Genomic DNA, 25,476 nt, shown 5'->3' on the forward strand with positions numbered 1-25,476 from the left:
TGTTTTGCAGTTTTGTCGATTTGCGGTTTTGTAGTTTTTGCGTATTTGTAGGTTGGTCTTTGCAGTTGAATGTTCTTATTTCCTTTTTTGTTTGTCTGACCCAATAAGTGGGCCTCAGCCTGTTGGAGTCAGAGCTTGTTTCAAGGCATAACATCGGCCGAGCCTGTTAACAGGTAACTGTTACCCGGCGCTTCACGCTGTGATAGGGTACCCTTTAGTGGGAACAAGTCTATTATTACTGTTATTATTAACATAATCTTCATCCTGGAAACAATATTTGTTCTTTGATGTCATCGATCAATTTTATATTTGCCAAAATTCGATCGTATTGCAGTCATTTACGGCGTAGCTTTTTGTCTTTTTGACTTCAGAAACAAACAATAGACAAAAGCCCCCGAAAACATAACCTCTGAATATTGATCTCTTTTACACGTTGACTGGGCGCGTCTTGTAGGGACGGCCGGTGGTGGCAACAAAATGCACCGATCATACGTTGCGGATTGTAAGGTTATGAGGTCATCACAGTCCCCAGTTACTGAGGGGGCAGTGTAACGTATGGAAGAGAGCTACCGCGCTCTCACGCTGGCATTGGCGGCCTTCTTCTGTGGAGGCTGCGGGCGGGCTGTGCACCCCAAACTGCACACGGGGCTATTACAGGTGCTACTAGAACATCCAACGCAACCCCGGAATGTGGCGCTCTGAAGACGACGCTTGTGGTTCGACCCCTCATCATGATAGAAGCTAGGGGGAGGAATCCCCCGGGTGAGTCACTGTATGACCTTGATTCGCGACAGATGTGTCAGGTGTTTATCGTTTACATGTTTGTACCGTCCCATTGAGCAAACCCGAGTCCGGACCTGTGCTTTACCCTTTGAATGACTGAATGAGGTGGAGGTGAGTCCGATTGTAGATTATCGTATGACTATAGCTGAGATTATCTAATTTAATGTGTACCGATGAGTCTGATCGATTAATTATCAAATATTGAGGGATAACGCCCTTGGGCAAAAACCAAGTCTTACACATGTGGGGTTCAATATAATCGGTGTTTATTTCTAGCAAATTAACTAACTAAATACAAGTCACAAAAAATAAGCAGTGTATCTAGTGGAGTAACGTTAGATTTTTATTTCGGAACCGGTAGCAAGAGCTCGGATTTGAACGAGATTTTTTTTATGTGTTATAAATAAAATACAGGGTGATCCAATTTTTTTTTAAACAATTTTATTTCTTGTCCGATTTCAATAAGCGATATATCAAATGAAAAGGCGTTTAAGGGACTATGAACAGCCATATAATACTTATTTTTTAAAGAAGCAGTTTAAGTGAGGTGATATTTAACTTTCTTATTTTAAATTGTGACATATGTTTTTCATTACTTATTTTTGAAGTCACTATTTTTCTAAACATTGCTGTATAAAAATATTATTTGTTTTTTAAAAAGTTTTGAGGAAATAAAAATGTTTAATAAATAATAATTGAGACATTTTAATGAAAAAGCGAATAAAATCAAGTTGCTGTAAGCTAGAGCAGTTGTTACGCAAAGAATTTGACAAAAATTTGAATGGAGTTTAGATCTAACATGTAGCATGTCGGTCATTTTTTCAAAGGTATTCATTTTTACTCACGATTAGCTCTAGCTGACAGGTCTCAAAAAGCAACTTGATTTTATTCGCTTTTTCATTAAAATGTCTCAATTAAAACAAATAATATTTTTATACAGCAATGTTTAGAAAGATAGTGACTTTAAAAATAAGTAATGAAAAACATATGTCATTATTTGTTTAATTAATTTATTGATTATTTATAATAACTGAAATTTTCCAGTTAGAAATCGTTATTTTCGCAAGAAAAATACTACAGGACAATGTATCATTACTATTTTCTACTTATTATTTATTCTACTTATTGTAGAATGACCTTGGGAAGAGTATCTTGTTATATTGAAACTTGTTTGGAATGAATTAAGATGTTTTCATCAAAAACAACCAATGTAATTTTTTTTCAAATTTTAGTTATTGGCACTACTTGCTGCAGGAATGACATTTGCATCTGTCTGTACATTTGTGTGGCAAAAACTTCCAAAGTCAGGATAATACAGCGGTACAAAGACACAGCGTTTTAGCAAAAACAGCCAATGTCACAGTGAATAATATCAAAAACAACCAATGTTACGTTATCTTAGCAGTTTTTGTTTAATAATTAGTTATTTATTGTGTAAGTGTTTTAGATAGCATTTTATTCACGCAAGAATGTTTAAACGCGAGAGCTTGCTTAAGCGTTTAATTTTCTTAAGTGAATAAAATGCATCTAAAACACACATGCAATACAACGCTTTATCCACAATCACACTTATTTAGAATCAGAATCGCCGAAATTTTATCTGATGTCATCCAAAATTAATTTGACATTTCACTCTGACAGCGGCTGTCGCCCCAAATATCACTGAAATTTCGCATTAACTAATTATGGCGTGTTTTATGACTTACAAAACACTAAAGTTTTATAGACCACATTACAGGTTGCCAAGCAATTGAATTATGACCTTATAATATAGGGATTGTGGATAAAATATTATATTTTCTATAATTCTGATATATTTATTTCGGAGTGTTAAAGCCCAAGTGATTAAAATAAGATCATTATCTAGTCCTGAACAAGAATTATTATGACCGAACGCCCGTCGTCACCAACTCACCACTGACTGGTGCGCAATTTACCTGTATTTTAAAGGGCCCTTCAGGTTCCAGACTGTTAAATTTGACCAGTGTGCGCAATTTACCATATTCCGATACAACTTACTGTTAACTCGCCATTTCATAATTTCTATTGAATTTTGAAGCGTCACTTTGACAATTCAAATCAAAGTGTCAGTGGTGTTGCCAATATAATTTTTAAGTCATAGCCTGCTCTAATTATAAATTTAAATGATCTCACTTAATACTCATAATCTCATCTACTCTTAATAAATTTGTGAATTTTTACTTTCAGCATTTCTTGTATGTTTTTACCAATACCTACCCGTCACAATGATCATTTAAAGAGTTCTCATGACAAAGTCAGATATATAATTTCAAAAAGTATTGTCAGAATACATAGTTTATTTCACCTTTTTAACCACCAAAATAAATGCAAATCAAGTTTTCGGATTTTTTTTGTTTTCGAGTGTCCCGTTATGAGCGTCAATTTTTAACCTACTATCCGTTTATTAAACTCCCGCACTATCAGTGTCAAATTTTTGACTTTTTTTTGGAGTGTACCTATGGTGACATAAATTTTCAGTTGCCTGTACACAAAATCTAGTTATAAAAACGTCAACAAGAAAAGTTTGGTTATGTTATTATTCTTATTATTGTTCTTTGCAAACAATAATTAATAATACCGTGTTTTTCTCTGGCCATTAACAGTATTGTTTTACGTTTCATGTCTTCTTGTTCAGTCATTTCGTGTAAGTAATACTTTGAATGAAAAAAAGCGAATTTATTAAACTTAACCTCAAATTTGAAAATTCAAATTTTTGCGCCAACGTTAAAGTAAAAATTACTAGCCTCAGAACGGCAGTGCGGCAACTTGCAAACACTTTGACAGTGCGGGAGTTTAGTAAATGGATAATATAAAGGTTTTAGTACCGAGCGATCATTTAAAAAATAAATCGAGTTTGCTTTGGAGCCTATGCTATAGCATGGGTTGCCATAGGTAACACGCCGACTCGATTTATTTTTTAAATGATCGCACCGTATATTGTATTCATGACATTAAAAAAAAAATGATAACAATCGGACCTCTTGTTACCGGTTCCGAAATAACGCCGTATTTTTGTCTATCGTTACTCCACTAATCTAGGAGAGAGGTTAGAGTCCCTGCGAAAGCAAAATTTCTTGTAAATGCTGGCTGGGTGTTGATCTTTTGTAGGCGTCGGTTGGCGTTCTCTCGATGGTGTGGTGTTGGCGGGAACGGTTGACCACTGGGGGCTGTGAGAGAGGGTAGTGTCGCAAGGTATAGTACTTTTATCTTCGTAAGGAATTTTGGCTTAAGTCATAAATAAACCGAACAAAGACCCTACTTAAGTAATTTATTGTGATATTGTACCTGTCAATCACTAGGCGGTCTCGGAGAAAAAAATTACCTGGGGTAGTACTCAAAATATTTGTCGGAGACCGTCTAGTGATTGACAGGCACAATATGACAATAAATTTCTTTAAGTAGGGTCTTTGTTCGTTTTATTTAGGGCTTAAGTCAGAATTCCTTAGGAAGATACAAGCACTATACTACTAACGACACCATGAAGGTGGTAGCGAAGCGCATTTGTACCAATTTACCAATTTTGCGTAACATAAAATGACCTAAAAACGGTCTCGCCGACAATTTTTCTCTCGGTACGTCAAAGAATGATTTCGCATCCTTCATATACAAATAACTATTTTTGTTAATCGGGGCTTTTATTAGCAGTAATTTATTCTTCATTCACTAGAATACCTATCCTCCAAATTTCACAAAAATCGGTCCATAAATAATAGAGATATAAGACCTGAAAGTCTTAGGGGGGACACCCGGAAGAAAGAAGAAAGTAAAAAAAGTGAATTTGGTTTGGGAAAAACAAACACACTTATAAATTTCTTGCAACAACACAATCGTTACACCTTCCTAACCCCACTTTTTTCTGACACTTGCAGACACACTAAAAACAAAAGTTGGCGACGTTGTCGGTTGTATTTTCGAGGTAGAATGCACTGTTGGTGGATTTTTAATTTTGAAACAGATTATACGAACAAACCTTCGAAACGTAAGGTACCGACTACAGCAGGACAATTTGATTATCCTTCTAATTTTTTTCATACTTACATAATCATACTTTGGCGGTTGTGGTTGGTAAAAACTGATTAGATTTACTCCATTGGCAATGTTTTTTATTCTATAACATTTTCATATTTTTACTTCGAAATTGGAAATTACTTATGAAACTAAAATTTAATTGCTTTAACATAAAATAGTCTATGTCAAATATCAAATAATTTCAAAATATGTATTACGACTGCACAAACCATTCACGAAAAACTACAAATAGTGATAAGTTTTATTAACATGTTTCATTTACATAACATAATATTTTTAAACCAAGTACCTAATATTTAAAAGTAAGACCAAAAATTAAATTCAGTGTTGTGCTCATATTTAATTAAATCAGCTAATTGCTCCCCAACCATAACTGTAGGTGCATTGGGATGACCCGCCAAAACTACAGGAAAAACACTTGCATCAGCCACCCGCAAATTATTAATACCAAAAACTTTTAGCTTTGAATTAACAACCGCCCCTTTCTTGGGATCAGTTCCCATGGGACAACTTCCTAAGGGATGATACAAATCTACTGTAAGCTGCCTCAGGGCACAATACCAATATTCTTTGGAAAGATACTGATATAGACTGCAGGCTCTCAAAGGACCTCCTTGTAATCTTGTGTTCATGGCTTTAAATGCTTTGGTTTGCACTAACTGTAAAGCCAATTGTATTCCCTCGTATAAGACATTTATATCTCTGTTTTCAGGGTCAGATAAGAAATTTGAGTTTATTAAAGGATAATCATAAGGATTCTTACTTTTCAATCTAACAGTACCTACAGATTTCGCATGTAGATTAACCACATACAAAATAAATGTTTGTGGTACATTTATAAACTTCCACAGATCTTCATATGTTTGATCAGTTAATCCAAAACTTTTTTGTGAAAACTGAGATGTTGCGTTTGCTGGTATCATCATCAACTCAATATCTGGTATTCCACTACCTCGAGTATAATATGATTCATAAAAACCCACACCTTGATTACTGCCAGGAACCGTTAAGGGTCCCACACCACTTAAATATTCGTTGATATAATTCCGTAATGGTTTAATTGGTTCTGTATAGTTAGTATCAAAATTCAACCCATAGAATGCTGAATTATCAAGTAAAGTACTTCCAACTTCTAAGTCAGTGATAATCTGAATTCCCAATTGTTCAAGGTGTTTTTTAGGTCCAATTCCTGATAACATTAAGATTTGTGGGGAACCAAATGCTCCAGCAGAAAGAATCACTTCCTTTACTACTTTTACAAAATAATTTTTTCCGTTAAGGCTAAATTCAACTCCAACCGCTGAACGCGTATCTTTATTAATTCTTATTTTAGTTACGTAAGAACCAGTCAATACTTCTAAATTTGATCTGTACCTTACAGAATCCAAAAATGCTTTACCATTGTCAAATCGTTTACCATTTATAGTGTTAAGCTGCGCAGGAGACGCACCCAGTTTGTTAGCATTATAATCAACAACGTCTAAACCGATTTCTTTGTGAGCTTCAAGAAAAGCATTTAATTGTGGACTTCTGGGTAAATGATATTCTACCCGAAGAAAACCACCTTCACCGTGATATCTAGGTTCGTAAGGTGCTCGAGGATCTCTATGAACAAAATTTTCTGACTTTTTGAAATAATTTAAAACGCTGTCGTATGCCCAACGTTTGTCTCCCACTAATCTTGCCCACTCTTCGAAATCACTTTTGTGGCCTCTTGCATAAACTAAACCATTAATTAAAGTTGATCCTCCAACTCCTTTTCCTCTTGGGTAAAGACAAACACGATTTACCAATCCTAAAAAAAATAAATATCAACACAATTGTATAGTATAAATAAGGTATATCACTTTTATTGTATTTAGAATTTTTAAAAGTTATTCCATATATAAATACAGGGTTATTCACGTAAGATGACGACCCTAACCAGGTAAAAATGCAACCTAAAATACACTTTACAAAGCCTTCATTGTGTTTTGATATTTAAAAATTAAATCAGGAGTCCGAACAGCAAAGTCCTTGTACAGTCGTTGACCAAAATAAAATAGGACAAAGTATTACCTTAGATAGTTTCACAATTCAAAGATTTGTGTAGTGTAACTGAGACGTATGTGTCAGATTACAACTTGATTTGACTTGACAATTGATTTACAAAAAGTTAGGTGTTTTTTCACTTGTCATCTCTTCACTGTCACTATGTTCAATTGAATGATTGTGAGTTTTTGAAATATTGTCGAATGAAGACACTTATCAGAATTGTTTTTTTATTTTTGACACTTTTGTTTCCTAAGAGATGGATTTCGCAAAAATATCGAATTACACAATCGAAATTTACTTTGTCCTATTTTATTTTGGTCAACGACTGTACCTATTATTAAAAATGAAATTACAAATAAACCCATAATCAAAATGGTAAAATTAGTGCTAGAATATTTATTTTACTTGTTGAATTATGTGTTATTGATACTATTTAAATATATTTCTCCATTACAATCGAAGCAAATTTCCAAATTTGGCTGTTGCGATACGAATTTTGCATACGGTTCTAGTGACTTTATAACTAATTGGTTTTTAACTAATTTTCATGAGTTAAAGTTAAGATCGGTGTTATAATTACACCCCACAATCTACACTTATAGCTCATCCATTGTACAGTTGGTTGCAAAAAAAAACGGGAACTGTCAGATAAAATTGACACATTTTTACAATTTTTCCAGGGTGTGAACCCTTCTTACGAGAGGTTATAATTAACGTCAAAATTCATTGTCATTTTTTAAAATTATTTCATAGGTATTGTCAAATATACAATTAATTGACAAATGGACAAAACCAAATTTACATTGGGGAAATTTTCGTTTCCCGTTTTTTTTTCAACCAACTGTAGACCCGAATTGTTAAATTTAAGATCGGCTAATATTTAAAAACTGTACCGTTTATTTAATGCATGATTGAACTTTTGCTGAAAGTGTACGCATAATGTAACAACAAAAAATGCGATTTGTGTCAAAATGTTAAATAGAGGTTATTAACTCAATTTGTTTGCTCGTAGACGTATTTTACAGTATCAACCGAAGAAATTATTAATAATTAGATATGGAAGGAAATTGTGTCCAATTTTTATTTACAAAAACTATGCGAAAATGAAAAACGGAAAGAGAAATCTATTCAGATTCACAAAAAAAAAAAATTAAAATGCCCATATGCCCATTACTGGCAACCTAAGGAAATAACTCAAATCTATAATAGATGAGTCTTACAGTCATTATAAATATTTGTAACAACTAGTAGGCGTAGCGGCGCACCTACGAGTAAAGCATAGCGCACAGCCACCTACGATGGTACATTATTTTTATAATTACCCCGTATAATGAAAAATGTTCTTATAATAAAATACAAATATATACACAATATACAGCGTGTCTCAGCTAAGATTTTCGAGCTTAATATCTCGGTTATTTGCCAACGAATTTTTATGAAATTTAAAATGCAGATATTTTAGACCGTGAAAGTTCAATTAGTAGTACCTAATTAAATTACCTCATGTTAAAAAATGTAATTTTAACACATGTTTCCTTTATCGAAAATTATGCGCGATTATTATTTGATTGTTAAACATAAAAAATAGGGGTCTACACAAACAATTAAGTAAATCACTTGTCTGATTCAACGAAAAGATTAGATTTTGTCGTTAAAAATTTAATGTAAAATTTGAAGGTATTTGAGCAGTTACCTTTTGAAACAATTCATGATTAATTGCCAAGCAACATTTTGTATACCCTTTCAAGTCTGTCAAAATTGGGCGCGCTTTATTAGAAACGTCAAATTGTGAAAATTTATTGAAAATACTCTAAAAATAGACTACAGCGGCAGAAATTTTCAATATTGTTGAAAAAGGAAAAAAAATTGCCTATGGAGAGTGTCGTAAGAACTTCAGTGACACAGTTCGTTTTCTCGTGGAACACTATCCAAATGTAGGCTTTACAAAATGTAAGGTTAAGAGAGTCGTCAATTTATTTGAAGACACAGGAAGCGTACGTGAACTAAATTACCTTGCTAAAATATCCCGATCGTGTTTTAGTCTTTTATGGAAGAATTAAAGCATCCAGTATAATAAATTACGTCCAAATGTTGTCTTTAACCTTGTTTGTAAGGTTAGCAAGATAAACGTCATAAATGTCACCTGCGCTTCTGCGAAAAGGGATGACCAAAATTCTGCAAAATTGCGCGTTTGTTTCATACGCGTCTACGTTTTTGCATTTGCAGCCACGTTTAACACAGTTTTTTGCTTTTTTCGTGCAAACCAGACGTCTTTCAAGGACGAATTTTTCCCTACAGCATTTTTTATTGACGATCAATTTTTTATGTAAATCGTAATTGACTCAACATTTTAAAAAGGCCTGTAAAAATTACGTTTTTAAGACTTGGGTGATTGCATTAATGGGATTTTATTCTTTACCGTCTAAAATATCTGCATTTTAAATTTCACAAAAATCCGTTGGAAAATAACTAAGTTATTAGGCTCGAAAGTCTTAGCTGAGACACTCTATACAGGGTGTCCCAAAAATGGCGTACAAACTACAAACTACTTACTACCTTATCGAGGATGTTTAAATGTACATGAAAAAAATATGGAAAAAATGTTTCCGACAAAAAAATCAATTATTTTTATTATTTTTCGTATCCCACCTCCACCCGGCGGCACAGCAATTTTGCCGGAGTACATACACTATTACGGATAATACTATCAATTATTTTTATTATTATTATTAACGATAATACAATGTAAACAAAAATATATTCATACATCATTACCTTGCAATGTTACCGTAGAGGATTTAGAATAATTTTTTCGATTTCCAAAGCTTCTAAATTCTCTATTATGCAGGATTAGATATTGGTAGTGAGCGATCTTGTACTTTGTGATAATATGTACGATTAGACGTAGCTGTCATGAAAATTTCATTCATATACCGGGTGATTCAGTTTGGTATTCGCGGCCCTATATCTTTTTTGTTTTAAGAAAAAAGTATAACAAACCATATATATTTGTAAATCGTTTGTGAAACTACAATAGATGATGTTGTCAAATCTTCTCTGCGATAACATATGTCAAAGTTAAGACAGTCAACTTTTTTTTTTAAATAGTACACTATACATTTCTTAGCCTATTCTTACAAAGCTTTTTTTTCTACATTTGAATGTGTAAAAAAAGTTGACAATTACATCAGAAAAAAATCGAGAAAAATAATAAAATATGATTTAATTTATTCGAAAGCGTTATTTTCTAAAAAGAGCTAGTAAGCCAAACATTTGTAAATTCGCATTATGTTGGTTCCCTGCATGTCACTATTTACAAGACAACCACGTAGCCAAAAAATTAAATGATTTGACCTTGTTTGTTTTCAAGCCTCGGGTGCGCCTCGGCCAGAAAACTGAGACTCGGACGAAATACCAAATACATACTGAATTTATTATGCTAAATTCGCGTTATGTTGTTTCCCTGCATCTCACTATTTTAAGAATTACATAGCCAAAAAATAAAATTATTTGACAGTGAAATACCCGATCCATCCTGAATTTACTTTATTCGAATGTTAGAATTTACACTTATTCGAATTTTACATCATCATGTCATTCATGCACTATCAAAATTCAACTACATATTTTCATTGTGTATGCATTCAAAGCGGTATAGTCAGGAAGAAGTTAGGTTTCGAAGCCAGATGTTATATCATAGTTATTTATTTAAATGTAGGTTATAACATAGCTTGACACTATTAATGTCAAAATTCAATTGTCTCCATGGCTAACTAGCTCTTTTTAGAAAATAACACTTTCGAATAAATTAAATTATATTTTATTTTTTTTCTCGATTTTTTCCTATTGTAAGTGTCAACTTTTTTTACACATTCAAATATAGAAAAAAAAGCTTTACAAGAATAGACTAAGAAATGTATAATGTACTATTTAAAAAAAAAAGTTGACTATCTTAACTTTGACATATGTCATCGTAGAGAAGATTTGATAACGTCATCTATTGTAGTTTCATAAGCGATTTACAAATATATATGGTTTGCTATACTTTTTTCTTAAAATAAAAAAGATATAGGGGCGCGAATACCAATCTGAATTACCCGGTATTTCAAAATAATTGACCTGTTAAGTGCCACTTTCAAAGACCGCCAAATCAGAAAATAAGTCCAATAGAATTTTTTTAACATTTTTCTGGCGTTTACGGTAATCTCTTCTACACCGTAGTGAACCGTTAGTACGCCATTTTTGGTACACCCTGTATATACAAAGTGACAAATACAATACAATACAAATCAATGTTTGTGAAAATGGATAAATTGAGTAGTTCTAAATATCATGGTTCATTGGTTCAGTCTTATTAACCTGGTTACTTTCTCATTTGTATGATGAAAACTGAAGCTCAAAAAAAAAAAAGAAATTAGACACATTACATCGCATTAGAGAGGATAATTATCATTAATAAAAGTAAGAGCGATGATTGAGAAACAGAAATTAATTTGAAAATGAAATCAACTTTGGAAAGTAAACAAAGAACCATGTCATATTCTTAATTTCGAATGTTTCTCTACCTTTTTTTTAAGATACGCTAAATTAATATTTTTTTAACGAAATACAAGCCGTTCCAAAGATAACATTTGTTTTTTTTTTGTTTTTTTTTTTCGTTTTTTGTTTCACTCTTAGTTGCTTACATTTTTAGAGCTACCTAATAATTCTCGTATTAGTAAGTCATACACAACTTGGATAACAATCCGCCCCAAGCCCTAGAGCCATTTTTACAGATTATGTCGATCGAAATATACAGGGTGTTTTCGAAGTCGAGGTGTCCTTTTAACATGTGATAGTATGCGTTGTTCTAAAGAGTTTTAGCCAAAATCACCTTAGTTAAAATGTGTACGGTAATGAAGATACAATAAGTAAATTTTTTTGAAATTTTTGAAACCGGTCCTGCTCAAATTTGCGCTGATTTGTTAGAAATTGGAATTGACGAAAAAAAATCGAATGAGCATGGACGTTAATCAAAAATACTGTCAGAGTTGTCATCTAATTAGTCGAAATGGCTTTATTATTAGGAAAATAATGAGCTCAGAGATATGTTGCAAATGTATGGGCAATGTTATCACGTTATCAGAATGCAGCTGTGGCGTCCAGAGAGTACTGCAGAGCGATTTCCGGAAAGACACCATCCTGGGCCAGGTTAGTTATTAATCTAGTACAGCGGAGAAATGGACAATAAAAATATATAATCAATTATCTCCGTTAATACAAACATTTTACTAAGAAGATTTAGGCTAAAATTCTTAAAAATAATGTGTAGTGCCTCGTGTTACAAGGAACGCCTCAACTTCGAAAACACCCTGTATAGTTAATAGGGAGTCCATGTTAAAATAAAGATAGGGCCAAACTTAGGTAAAATCCGCTAAATTCTTTATCGTAACACTAAAATAATAGCGGGACACGATATTTCGAACAAAATAACGTATGAATTTAAGGTAATTTAAACCCAGTGAGCTTATTAAAACGTAATGAAGAAGTCGTTGATTAAACAGTTGCAAGTACGTGCTGTGTCATTTTTTGACGTTTTAAAATAATTCCGTGATAAAGTTGTATCAATTTGCGTCATGTCAATTTTCTTATCTCACTGAAGTAGTGGTAGTTAACACTAAACTGCGATAACTTCCAAATTAACTCAACGCTATAAATTCAAATATCAAATTGGGTCAAATGACTTTTATATCGTTACCTTATTTTAGCGTAGAAAATGCTATAACTCCCTAATAAGTATACTGCATTTTGACCTAATTAGAACAAATTTATGGCTTACCTACTAGATTGCGAGCGTTAAATTTTGGTAGACAATGTCATTTTGAAACTTCATCTTTTTGTCAAAAAAAAAAAAGTTTCTCTGTGTAATTTTGTCTTGTCAACGTTCTTTCAAAAATAAATATAAATGTCAAAACACCACGCCAAAAACTAATTTATTTAATTTTTAAACAAATATTTTATTATGGCGCCAGTCTCATACTTCAACAAAGTGAAAATAATTACCATGCTGGAGAGAGGATTTTCTCAAGTTAGGATAGCTGATCAGTTGGGGCACGTAAGAAGTTTCGTCAATTTCATAGCTTGAAAATGGAGAGAAACGGGGTCGTTAGATAGAAAAGTGGGTTCCAGATGTCCGCGAGCCTCAGCAGAGCAAAATGACCGGGCACTGATTGAAGAAATTGAAAATAATCCTTTTACAACAGTTATAGAGGCGCGAAATTTGATTAATCTTCCTGCTTCTGTCCACACTACTCGTCGTCGCATAAGATAAACGAGGTTAAAAAAATTTTCGGCTGCCACGAAAATACGACTTACAGTCTATTCAATTTAAGAATGCAGTAGATGTCGCTTCGAATTGAGAACGTTTCACACTAGCGAACGCGGTAAATTTAAATTTTAAAAATTAACAGAAAAGGTCATAAAGGAACTTACGGTAGTGGTATTCTAATAACAAAATTGTAGTTTAATGATGCTTTTGATACAAAACTCGATAACTTTGACACTAATAAGTAATAACCAAAAAATCGATTAAATATCAAAATTTTACAGTAGTTATCAAAAATCGAGCATTGCCTTGGTGTAAACTTTTCCCTCAATTTGACCAATCAACGACGGGAAAGTAGTCCCTATGCTATTCTATACTAAAATACAAGTATTTTAAAGTAAACATTTTGCTTGTTCAGTGTCTATAATAAATAAAAAAAAAATTAGTATTACATACCTAAACAGGCTGTTTTCTGAGGAGTGCTGTTATGGCCCCAATTAAAGTCACTAAATTGTATTGGCATATACATATTGGGTATATCAGAAAAATCATTCCCATGATGCCCAGCCTCGAGTACTAAAACATTCCAGTTTTCCACTTCTGTCAAACGATTGGCAATCACTGTACCAGCTGCTCCAGCGCCAATCACGACAAAATCGTAAGTACCATATACTAAGAATAAAAATATTATTGTGAAATACGATAGAAATTATGACACAATGGTGTTATTACACTAATAGATGAAAAACTTACTTTCTCGTTTTTTGTTAGAATAATATTCATAAGCATCAGTAGGCAGTTTATAAGTTAAACCATTTCGATAGGCATTTGTAATTAAATTTTCATAATAGTTAATGTTTCGTTCGGTTTTTTGTGCCTGGGAAATAATAAAAATTAAACCAATCAAAATAAAAAGTGTCTTATTCATGCTGAAGCGCACCAGCAAATGAACTAAGTGGAGCAAATGCATTTATATATACGGCTAGGAAGGTAATTGCACAGCATTGAAATATTTTTACAATTAGAATTCATTTTTGTATTTATACAGTATCAAGACAATTAATTCCGCATAATCTACAGTCTGCTTTCATTATAATTTTTTAGGTTTGGAACAATTACTATTATATAAACTACTTAACTAATCGTTTTCTAATTTCAGAAACAAAACAGCACCTGACTAAAGTTTGATAAAAAATAACCGCACAACGTGTAATAGCAGCTTAAAATTCTTATTTTCCTTTTCTACTCTTGTCTCATCGATTTCTTGAATAACTTATTAAATTAATCTTGGAACATTAAATATTGCTTTCACCAGTATCTCTCTTAAAACGATTTTCGCAAATAAACAACAAAACTTCTACAACTCACAATATTTTTTAATGAAACTTTCACTTTGTGGTTGGTTTTATCATGTTTCTATTGCTAAAAGCAAAGAAAAAGTCGTAACTTAAGTGTAAATATTTTTCGAAACCGATAAAACTTCAAATTATTTTCGTAAAACATTTTTTAATTCTAATTATACACTATGTTTGTTATACGTATGGTATTTTTAACAAAGTTCTAAGGTTCAATCAAATTTTAAGACTTTATTTAACCGAAATATCTACTAAAAAAAAACAAGTAAGCTGCTTTATAACACAGATATTAAATTTATTTGTCAAGAATAGTATATTATACACCAAGGTGAAGAAGTTCATGATTATAACCAGAGCGCCAAGATTAGAGCCCGAGGCGTGCCGAGGGTTCTAAGGCGCGAAGGCTATAAGGGACTTCTTCACCGTGGTTTATATACTATTTTTTTCACTACTACATACGTTACAACCCTTTCTGATAATAATTATTAATCAAATTATTTTGTCTGATGCGACGATCCGAGTTCTCATTTTTCAACGGTTGCTATGAAAATCGTTTACGTTAACCAATGAAATCAACGAAAATCTTTCGTTGCTAAGTGACGGCTGTTCATTATTGACCTTGGTTAATAATGAAAATTATTATTAACCTAGGGAGCAAAATTCTACTTCTGGGGTCGGTTCGAGAGTCAATAACGACGCCTTCTGAGACTAGTAGTGAAAAAAAGTTTTTTTTTACCCAGCAAGGGACACTAACCAACAAATTCGAGCTTGTATTACATTGAGTGATTCAAAATGATTGTGGATAAATTTGGCAATTATGTACGAAACTGTGTGGGTGGGGTAGGGTTGACATTTCATATGCGTGCATTTGATTTTTTTATAAAGTTTGTAAAGCGAGAGATTGGTTGACATAAAAACCACTAAATTCTAGGAAGCACGTAAAATTTGAAATACAGTGCTTTTTTTAACTGTTGCCATATTTATACCCCCTGTTAACTTTTGTTATGATGAAAATATTCAAACCATTTTTGGAACAAAGTTGGAAGATTTTTTAAACTATCGGATAGATAACAATTCAATATGCTAAACTTTCGAAAAAGTTGTGAAAAAAATATGTTTTCCCTACCGGTTAGAAATGTAGGCTGTGGATACCTCATTGGAGGTGAGAAAATTCAACTTTCTCGCTAAGGTAAGAAAGTTAATCATGAAATGTTTATGTTAAAACTGTACCAAAATACAAATGTCGAAAGTGTCAAAAGTGAAATAAGTTATTGATAAATGAAAGCCAATTCAATAAAAGCAAGTTGGTAGATCAATCATATAATCTGGAAAATAAATAGATAAGCTAGGTAGGTAGATTACTTTACCCTATTTATATCAAATTTTCGAGCAAACGTCAAATCTTCAAATGCGATGACAAGTTAATTAAACAAATAACCCAGCCTACTATTCAATTCTCAAAATTTTCATTTTAATCAAGAATATAACCATCTTTTTTTGACTTTTTTCAACGAAGTTGTGCACAAAATAACTCAATAAATTAACAGAAAGGAATTGTTCAAAGTGTTTTCCTTCGAATGCTAGACAATGTCGCAAGCGATCTTGAAAATTTCTTCGCGTGTTTTGTAAATGTCGCACTGTAATGAATTACAAGCTTCAGTTATTCTTGCCCTTAATTCCTCCAAAGTTTCTGCTTGACCTCTTATGCGTTTTTTTAACTGTTGCCATAGGGAATTAATTGCATGGTAAAAATTATACCCTCTGTTGACTTATGATCCACTGCAGATTTGGTGCTAATTTTTATTTTTGTAATAAATCATTAATAAGACTACGTAATGCATACTTTGAACAACGACAAGCAATTTTATTTTCGTGTTCGTTTCCAGAGATACATAACCGGGAAAGTGGTATATAACTAAATATATAAACTTTTCCGGTTATATACCTAACTTGACATCTGTCAAAGATAACCTCAAAATTTACAATAAATTAATGTTTTTTAAGACTTTGCCTAAACGAACAGGAAAAATGTTATTCAATACTCGTGCGCTGTCAGTTTTCAGGTATTCGGCCTGTTTTGCAGCTGACGCCTCGTGCTTCAAATTTTGGCCTCATACCTGAAAAGTGATCTGACAGCGTTACTCATATGAAAATAACTATTTACTAATTTTACTCTTCAAAGTTGAAATTAATGAACGTAAATAATTTGACAAAAACGTAGTAGGCGATATGGGAACAAAAATTAGGTTTTATATTTTAATTTATTATTTATTTTAATCATAGCCTCGAGGAGATCTCGCTATTTATTTTTTAAATGAAGTGACAAAAGTCGAAAGTGGAGATGGTCAGGTGCTGGTTGAGCCGACAGGGACGCTATTCTGGCGGCCGCTCGACGTACTATCATTCCGGCGCGCCAGAATAGTTATTTGTAAATATATCAAGGATGCGAAATCGTACTTTGACGAACCGAGAGAAAAATTGTCGTCAAGGCCGCTTTGCGGCCGAGACAAACCATCTCGAGGTCGTCAAAGGATTTCGTAGCCAAGGTGTACACAACATTTGTGTGCAACCCGAAAATTTGTAATTATAAAATGAACAAGTAAAATTTCCTTCACTGTCAATAAAAATAAAGTCGGCCTACATGTCGCCATGTCGCTATGGAAACGACATAAATAAAACAATTCACTTTGAGAAAAATTGCAAAAATGTCCGAAGAAAATTACGATGTTTCAGTTCCGTGTACTCATCCAAAGTTAAAAAAAAACATTATAAATTGTGCAGGGTCGCATTTGAAACCTGAAAAATCGAAACGGCAATATGAATTTGAGACTGATGTAACAACAAGAATGTGAAAACCGTGTCGGATAATGTTGTACTGGCTTATCTATTTATTGGAATTTATTTATTGTGGAAGGTAAATGTTAAGTTCTGTTATGCTAGGTTGTATCATCTGGTCCTTTTTAGGTTATTTTAATCGTGGAAATATCAGGAGCCGTGCAAAGACACAAATAAACCAAAATGTCTGTTGCTGACTTCAGGAAATGTTACGAGATATTTCTCTTTTTGATCGGTGAAAAATTAACCAAAATTAACCTAATTCACATGTGTATGTTTCATATAGATGATATATCGATAATGGGAACTTTCTTATCGACTCCTCAACCTCATGCGGCTGTCTCATTTGAAATTGGCGGAAATTTCAAACCAGATGAAAATTCTGTACTAATAGTGGCCGTTCCTGACACAAAATCAAACTTTAACTGTAACCAATCCAGATTTTGTAATATTACACCGAAAATATGCAGATAGATATGTTGTAATTGCGATAATAAATAAATATAAAAATGACTTTTACTTTTACGGCCGTCGTCAAGGCAACGGCTGCGAAATTCAATTTCGCGGCCTGTTGTAGGCACGCGAAGTGCTCATTTCGCGTACAGTTGCACACAAAATATTTTTTTCACAACTTTTTCGACAGTTCAGGATATTGAATTGTATTCTGTCCGATAGTTTGAAAAATCTTCAAACTTTGTTCCAAAAATGGTTTGAATATTTTCATCAGAACAAAAGTTAACAGGGGGTATAATTTTTACCGTGCAATTCCCTATGGCAACAGTTAAAAAAATGCACTGTATATCCTTCAAGCAGTAACATATTTGCCCTGAAATTATGCTCTAATTAATGTATTCTAGTGCATTTTGTAGTGTTGGGTTAATTTAATACAATTTAAAATCTCCCAATCTCTTGCAGGACAAAGTATATCATTGCACATTGACTTGACAATTTTCAAAATTGCGCAGCTATGAATTGTCAAAAAAACGTGAACTTTATCCTACCTACAGAGTAGAATCACCCAATAGTATATTGTCGTATATTATAGTATACAGAGTGATCAACAAGAAAACAAATCAAGAGTGCTACCTCATCTTTAGTTTTATCGAAACGTCTTTCTTAGTTTGATCGTACAGATATACAGGGTCTATCAGAACTGGCGGACCAAAATAATACGGTGAAATCATCATCTTTTGGGAATTTTATACAAAATACAAGTAGTTTTTGCAGATTTTGCATATTTTGATATGATGCCCATGTTAATATTTTTTTGCGCGATTGAATTCCATTTGCTTGTTTACCACGTCTGTTTCCAAGACAGTACGTTGTGTTTACTCGTTGCAACGACAATCTCGACAGTAAAGTATTTTGACGTTCTAAAACGGTAAGGAAATTTATTCAAAATTAACCAATTATTACAATAATTTTTATGTAGGCAGAGGTTGAAGGCAAGATGTTAGCACTTTCTGGAAACTTATACGGCACTTGTAGGTGGCCTTTCTTGTCGCTGCAATTAAATAACATTAGCATTAAATGTTTAGCCATGAAGAATTTTTCTTGCAAATTGAATCTAGTTTTCTACACAGTCTTCAATGTAGCGTTCAGCTGTACTTGAAGACTTCCAGTCTCCTAACAATGTAACTGAACTTGGACGAAACGAGTGACTCCTAGTACTAACGTTCTCTGGATTTTCAGAAATCAGAGCCGAACGGGCCCCACCTTCCAAGCTTCTTCTACGACATCTACTTCGTTTTCGGAATGACTAAGATCACTCATTTTACTGCTTCTTTTTTAACATCTGACTGACATGAATATTTTCACAAAAAACTGCAATGACGGTAACTGTTTGCAGAGTACTATAGAAACGCAATACAAATGTCGATATTAAAAAACGGCATAAGCATCGTCGCTACGCTGCTCCTCCAAATAATTGTCTTTGATCGGTAGAATGTCCTTTCTGTTCTTACTTAACATACTATTTTAAATTTTACGGCATACTTTATCAATTTTAGTAATTTAACTTCGATCAAATTTACATTTCGTCTGAAAACAGGTACCAAATCAGGTATGTTATAATGGTACTCCTCATACTTTCCCTTAATTTTGTTGTAAATAGGTCACTTTTTTCTTGGGTATATTCAATAGTCCTAATAGCTTATTTCAGTCAAAGATTCACTCAAGGTTAAATAGAAATGAATCCTCAAATACAGACTAATTCACATAACTTGCGACCCTGACAAAATTTAAATGCAAATACGTTACTCATTCATAACTTGATTCAAAAACATTAATAATTTAAACTTTTATATGGTTTGGACAGCTGTCACAAAAGTCTTAATTTTGATGGCAGTAATTGACTATATTTATTTTTTTACTTAAGAAACTGACACCTTATACAGGCTGTTTGATAAAAAACGCCTCAACCCATAACTTTTTTATTTATTATCCGATTTCAATGAACAAAAAAACCAAGGGTATGGTTTTTCATGCGCTACGCAGCAGCCATAAAATATATTTTTTTTTGACGTTATTTTCAGTAGCCCACGATAGTCAACTTTTTTTTTTAATGGACACATGTAGTTTTTTAGGCATAGTCTGGTAAAGTATTTTTTTCTGAATCTAATGATGTATTAAAAGTTATCGTTTGGTCCATAGCTGATTGAAAAAAAAAAAACAATTTTTAATTGTGGTTCAGCTTATTATGAAATTTTCGTATGTGCCGTGAAAAACAATTGGAATACAAATAGCAACAAATGTCAAGTGAGTTTGAAAAATTTCAGGTGCAATCTTGAAAAGTTTTATTATTATTTTCTTGGAAAACATGCATAATAATAATAAATATTATTATTTTTTCTATTAAATTTTTGTTTTTGACTAATTACGATTTTTATTACACTCGAACATAAAATAATAGTCAAATGACTGCTATTCTGCATGACTGACAATGTTGTTATTTTATACTTAAATAAAAAAGTTTAAAAAAGCAGATGAAAAGTTCTAAGTTGACGTTTAGATGACATTTATCGTACTTTGTATTCCGATTGTTTTTCACGGCACTCTTAAAAATTTTATAATAAGCTGAACCACAAAATTTTTTTAATTTTTTTTTCAGTTAGCTATGAACCAAATGATAACTTTCAATACATCATTAGATTCAGAAAAAAATACCTTACCAGACCAACCCTAAAAAACTACATGTGTCCATTTAAAAAAAAAAAGTTGACTATCGTTAGCTATTGAGCATAACGCCAAAAAAATATATTTTGTAGCTGTTTTGTAGCGCTTGCAAAACCATATCTTTAATTTTTTCGTTCATTGAAATCGGGTAATAAATAAAAAAGTTATGGGTTGAGGCGTTTTTCATCAAACAGCCTGTATAGTTTATCCAGCGAGAGATTGGTTGACATAAAAATCACTCAATTCTACGTAAAAGAAGTAGTACTTAGCGCACGTAAAATTTGAATTATTTCCTTCAAGCAGTAACATTTTTGCCCTGAAATTATGCTCTAATTAATGTGCATTTTGTAGTGTTGGGTTAATTTAATACAATTTAAAATCTCCCAATCTCTCGCTGGACGAAGTATATCAATATCGTATCGACCCTTTCATCATTGGCACACATTTTAGTTAACAAAATAGTAGTTTATTTGACGAGTCTCGTGTAATTTGGGCTTTTTTGGCATGAGCAGGCCAGTTGAAAACTCGAGTGAAATTAGAGTTTTAAAGGTCCACGAGTGCCACGAGTTGTCAATTTTATCAAAATCCGTTCACACAGGAGAAAATTCTCAAATTCTGACAGTGTCAAACAAAAAAAAATATTTTTGAATTATCCAAAAAGAATTGTCATGTGATTGTCAATAATGCCAAGAGTGTCCAGATTTCATAGTAAATAAAAATATCAATTTATAACTGAATAACGTATTACTGGATGCATTAAAAGTTCGTTAGGATCGGAAAGTTGAGTTTTTTATGTATAAACACACGTTAAATGACAAAAGACTGTGATTCAAAATTGACACATATTTTGGACATCTTGCTGCTTATTTTGCAAAAAATATTACATATAGTATATACATACAGGGTGTAACAGAAATAAGTACATTAATTTTAACCAGTAACAGAACTCGTCATGATGAACAATTTTTCTATATACCATTTTTTCCAAATCGGCAATTTTGTTTAGCATTTCTCCCCAAATAAATTAACGAGGCGTTTGTGTAAACCTTCTAAGCACAGGTTCTAATAATGGGCAAGATTTTGATTTCGTAAAAATGTTTAGAAACGGTCGTCACATTTATAGTCACTTCTGGTCTCCAGTGGCGGGTAGCGAAATTTTTGGAAGATTTTTGGATAATTTTAATTATATAAGTTTATAAGGAAGCTTTTAAAGCACGCGCGACGAGTTTAAGAGCACGACGCGTAGCTCTTATAAACGTGTATCATACGCTATTTTTTATTATACCCGCATTACAATTTCAAAATTATAACAAAAGAAGTAGGTAAATGAAATACCTTTTCCGAAGTAATCTGTGTCATTAATCGTTGATATAGAAATGGTCAATTGTTGTTGTTTCGTTGCCATGTATATTTGTTATAATAAATCGTGTATAAATGTGTATTTATCATTGTTCAAAATGTAGGTGAATTTGTTGTTACCTAAGCAACCCTTAAAGCTTTAGTGTTTTAAAGGCTTTTTCCGTTGACCGCTTGTTAATTTCAATATTAATGAGTTATTTTGTCTAAAATACAGGGTGTTTTCGAAATTGAGGCGTTCCTTTTAACATGTGATAGTATGCGTTGTTCTAAAAAAATTTAGCCAAAATCACCTTAGTAAAATGTGTACGGTAATGAAGATACAATAAGTTAATTTTTTTGAAATTTTTGAAACCGGTCCTGCTCAAATTTGCGCTGATTTGTTAGAAATTGGAATTGACAAAAAAAAAACAAATGAGCATGGACGTTAATCAAAACTACTGTCAGAGTTGTCATTTAATTAGTCGAAATGGCTTTATTATTAGGAAAATAATGAGCTCACAGATATGTTGCAAATGCATGGGCAATGTTATCAGGTTATCAGAATGCATCTGCAGCGTCCAGAGAGTATTGCAAAGCGATTTCCGGAAAGACACCATTCTGGGCCAGGTTAGTTATTAATCTAGTACAGCGGAGAAATGGACAGGACCGGACTTAAAATTGTAGAAAACAATAAAAGATACAATCAATTATCTCCGTTAATACAAACATTTTACTAAGAAGATTTAGGCTAAAATTCTTAAGAATAATGTGTTGTACCTCGTGTTATAAGGAACGCGTCAACTTCGAGAACACCCTGTATAGTGTATTAATGGACCTCATTAATACACTATTTTTCATTAATCAACGATTTTTGCGATTTTGATATTTTGATGTACCAACCGACACTACAGTAGGTAGTGCAGCAGGGTTTTCTATATTTTATAGCTCCATAACTGCACAATTACGAATTCACTTTTTCAAAAGCCAACCTTTTTGGTTATAATTCGCAAGTCATATTTTTCAAAGGTAACTAGGTTTTCTCAGCAACCGTGATTTTTACGTGAAACTGAATGTGAATGGAGTTGACGTCTTCTGACACTCTTTGTGGTAAAGTAAATAGAATGTGTTGAAAAATTTAAAAATGGCCTACTCTGAGGACAAAGAAAGGATGAAGGTATTTTATAAGGTCTCATCTTTATCGATAAAGATGAAATTGGTTTTGATTTGGCTTCAATTTGAAATTTTGTCACAAAAAAATAAAGTTGGCGGTCAACGAAAAAATGTTGTAATCAACTCGTTTGTTAATGGGCGATTAATAATCTCAACTATCAAAGGCACTCGCTACACTCATTCGTGCTTTAAACAGTTTCAATTATTAATCGCCTTCATTAACAAACTAGATTATTAAATATATCAAAAACAGGGATTATGATTCAGGTATAATAAAAACAATTTTAACTCATTAACGAGAACGTTTACGAAAAAAACATTTAGAATATTAGCTCTTACTTTTATTTCTAATTAATTATTTACATTAAAATATGCTAATTTTTTTTTTGAAGGTTTTAATTTAAATTTGTAAATTGATTCGTTACAAATTATTATCTAATAAAAACCACACCATACAAAGAAATTTTCAAATTATACACAAAAATGACCTCGAAGAAACCTTGCAAACTTTAATATTTACTGTTCTTTAATTTCTAGGATGGACAATAATCTCTTATTATACAGTGTGGAAACTTTAACTGGAATAAAATTCAGAACTTAATTCACGGATCCACGGAATATGACAATATGAAATTGAGAAAAAGCTTACTATGTAACCTGTGTAACTCCGGAGAATAATTAGTTACCTACAAAAATTATTTTACACTGTTAACAGAATTAGAATGTCGCCTACTCCTACTCTAAATATACAGGCTGTCCCAAAACTCGGGGATCAAACTTAGAGTGCGTTTTCCTTGGTGATAACTGAAAGCGATAGCATTTAAAAAATAATACAGGGTATAATCGATTATTTGTAATGAATAATTAAAGTTGACCAATCAGAAGCGGCGCAAACGAGTTCCTCCAAATACAGGTACCAGGGTGGATATCAGGTCAGGTAGCGAAATGTAGAGGATTATCAGGGACGGGCTATTTACACAAAAATTATACTGGAAAGCAGGTACTCTTTAAAGTATTTATTCTTTCTCAAAATGAAACACTTAGTACAAAATGTTCAAACATGTTTATTAAAATATACAAATTAAATTTTATTATAATACGAAACTGCTTTCACATAACTAAAAATGTCAAGAACACTATTGTTGTATTTACTAATCAAATTTTCTAAACGTTCTTTCTGTTGATTTACGGCTTTTCTTAAATTTTTACTAAAAGTGTTTGCGCTTTTTATTTTGCTATAAATGAACGTTTGAAACCTCAAGAGAACATCAACAAATATAAATACGGAGGGATGACTAAAATGAGAATGAAAAGATTCACTGGCATTTGTTGTACGTGTTGTGCTAGTTGATTAACAGGTGGCTAATGGTCAGTCCGGATGGACCGCCAGTCTCTAATCCAGTTACAGGTACTTGGAGAAAGTCGTTTGCCGATTAGGGTCAAAAAGGTAGAGACCTGCAAAAATCGGTATAGGACGATTGCGCCGGTACTACCTGAGTTGTTTTAAGCCGATGGTACGATTGCGCCGAGGCGACCCAAGTGGTTGTTAATACCTGGGCACGATTGCGCCGCACCCCTGATTCTCTAAGCCCCTCAATAAAATCCAGTAGTAGGTAATGGTGGGCCCCACCGATGTTTAAAAGCAATTATGAAAACCAAATAATATAAAAGATTCTCGACAAACCATTTATTTACAAAAAAAAATATATACAAACTACATACCTACATAATACACATAATATACATAATATATACAAACCTATATACAATTCATACATTCTACTATACAAACTATAAGTGGACATATAACATTATCTACGAAAACTTGTTGTAGTGAAACGAAGCCGCTCTTACAAAATGGATTCGGCTAATGCTTTGGTTTTGGTATTTTATTAATAAATCTCGCAAGAAAATTAAACGGTCCCTATATTTTTTATTAGTTATCTTTTTGGGTAAATTTATGCTATTTAATTTAACATAAACATTTGTCTGATTTTGGCTTAAAATATAAATAAACTGCAAAATATTAGGGTGCGGACAATAAAAGCTTTTATTAAACTGCGAATGGAACGATTCGCAACAGTTTGTGGTTCTTTCAGAAGTGACTGAGGCGCTAGCCCAAATCTCGGGTGGAAAGCGAGCATCTTCCTGTATATAATTTTCTGTTAAATAATCTAGGAATGCTGTCAGTCGGCTATCATTAACATTTTCTGTTGCAATCAAATCAAATGCAAAGCAGTCGCCCACACTTTCTGGCTCCAAAAATGTTAAACCAAAAATCGAATTCAAAAACTGACCTATTTTTGAGCCTCGATCCATATATTCAGAAATTAGTCCTAATTTTTTAATTTTTCGAATCCAAGATTGCGATAAATGGAATCTGCAGCCAATTAATTTCACGTTTGGCCACATTTCCCTTACAGCTCTGTGAAT

At 32.7% G+C, this 25,476-nt stretch overlaps 1 protein-coding gene and 1 long non-coding RNA gene across 2 annotated transcripts in view; both read right to left on the reverse strand.

Moving 5' to 3' along the window:
• The window catches only part of LOC138122666 (uncharacterized), a 326,257-nt gene extending 322,519 nt beyond the window's left edge, over positions 1 to 3,738 (reverse strand). Inside the window, exon 1 of the long non-coding RNA XR_011156579.1 lies at positions 3,630 to 3,738. This is a non-coding gene — a long non-coding RNA (uncharacterized lncRNA). The remainder of the gene's footprint in view (positions 1 to 3,629) is intronic.
• Positions 3,739 to 5,060: 1,322 nt separating this feature from the next.
• Positions 5,061 to 13,012, reverse strand: LOC138124976 (glucose dehydrogenase [FAD, quinone]-like; the record flags this gene model as incomplete). Its single annotated transcript, XM_069040213.1, has 2 exons — positions 5,061 to 6,628; positions 12,910 to 13,012. Coding segments are annotated over 2 exons (1,602 nt in total), but the record flags the coding sequence as incomplete, so codon positions are not given.
• Between the last annotated feature and the right edge of the window lie 12,464 nt (positions 13,013 to 25,476).

This window comes from Tenebrio molitor, chromosome 1, assembly GCF_963966145.1.
Source record: "Tenebrio molitor chromosome 1, icTenMoli1.1, whole genome shotgun sequence".
Classification (NCBI taxonomy): domain Eukaryota; kingdom Metazoa; phylum Arthropoda; class Insecta; order Coleoptera; family Tenebrionidae; genus Tenebrio; species Tenebrio molitor.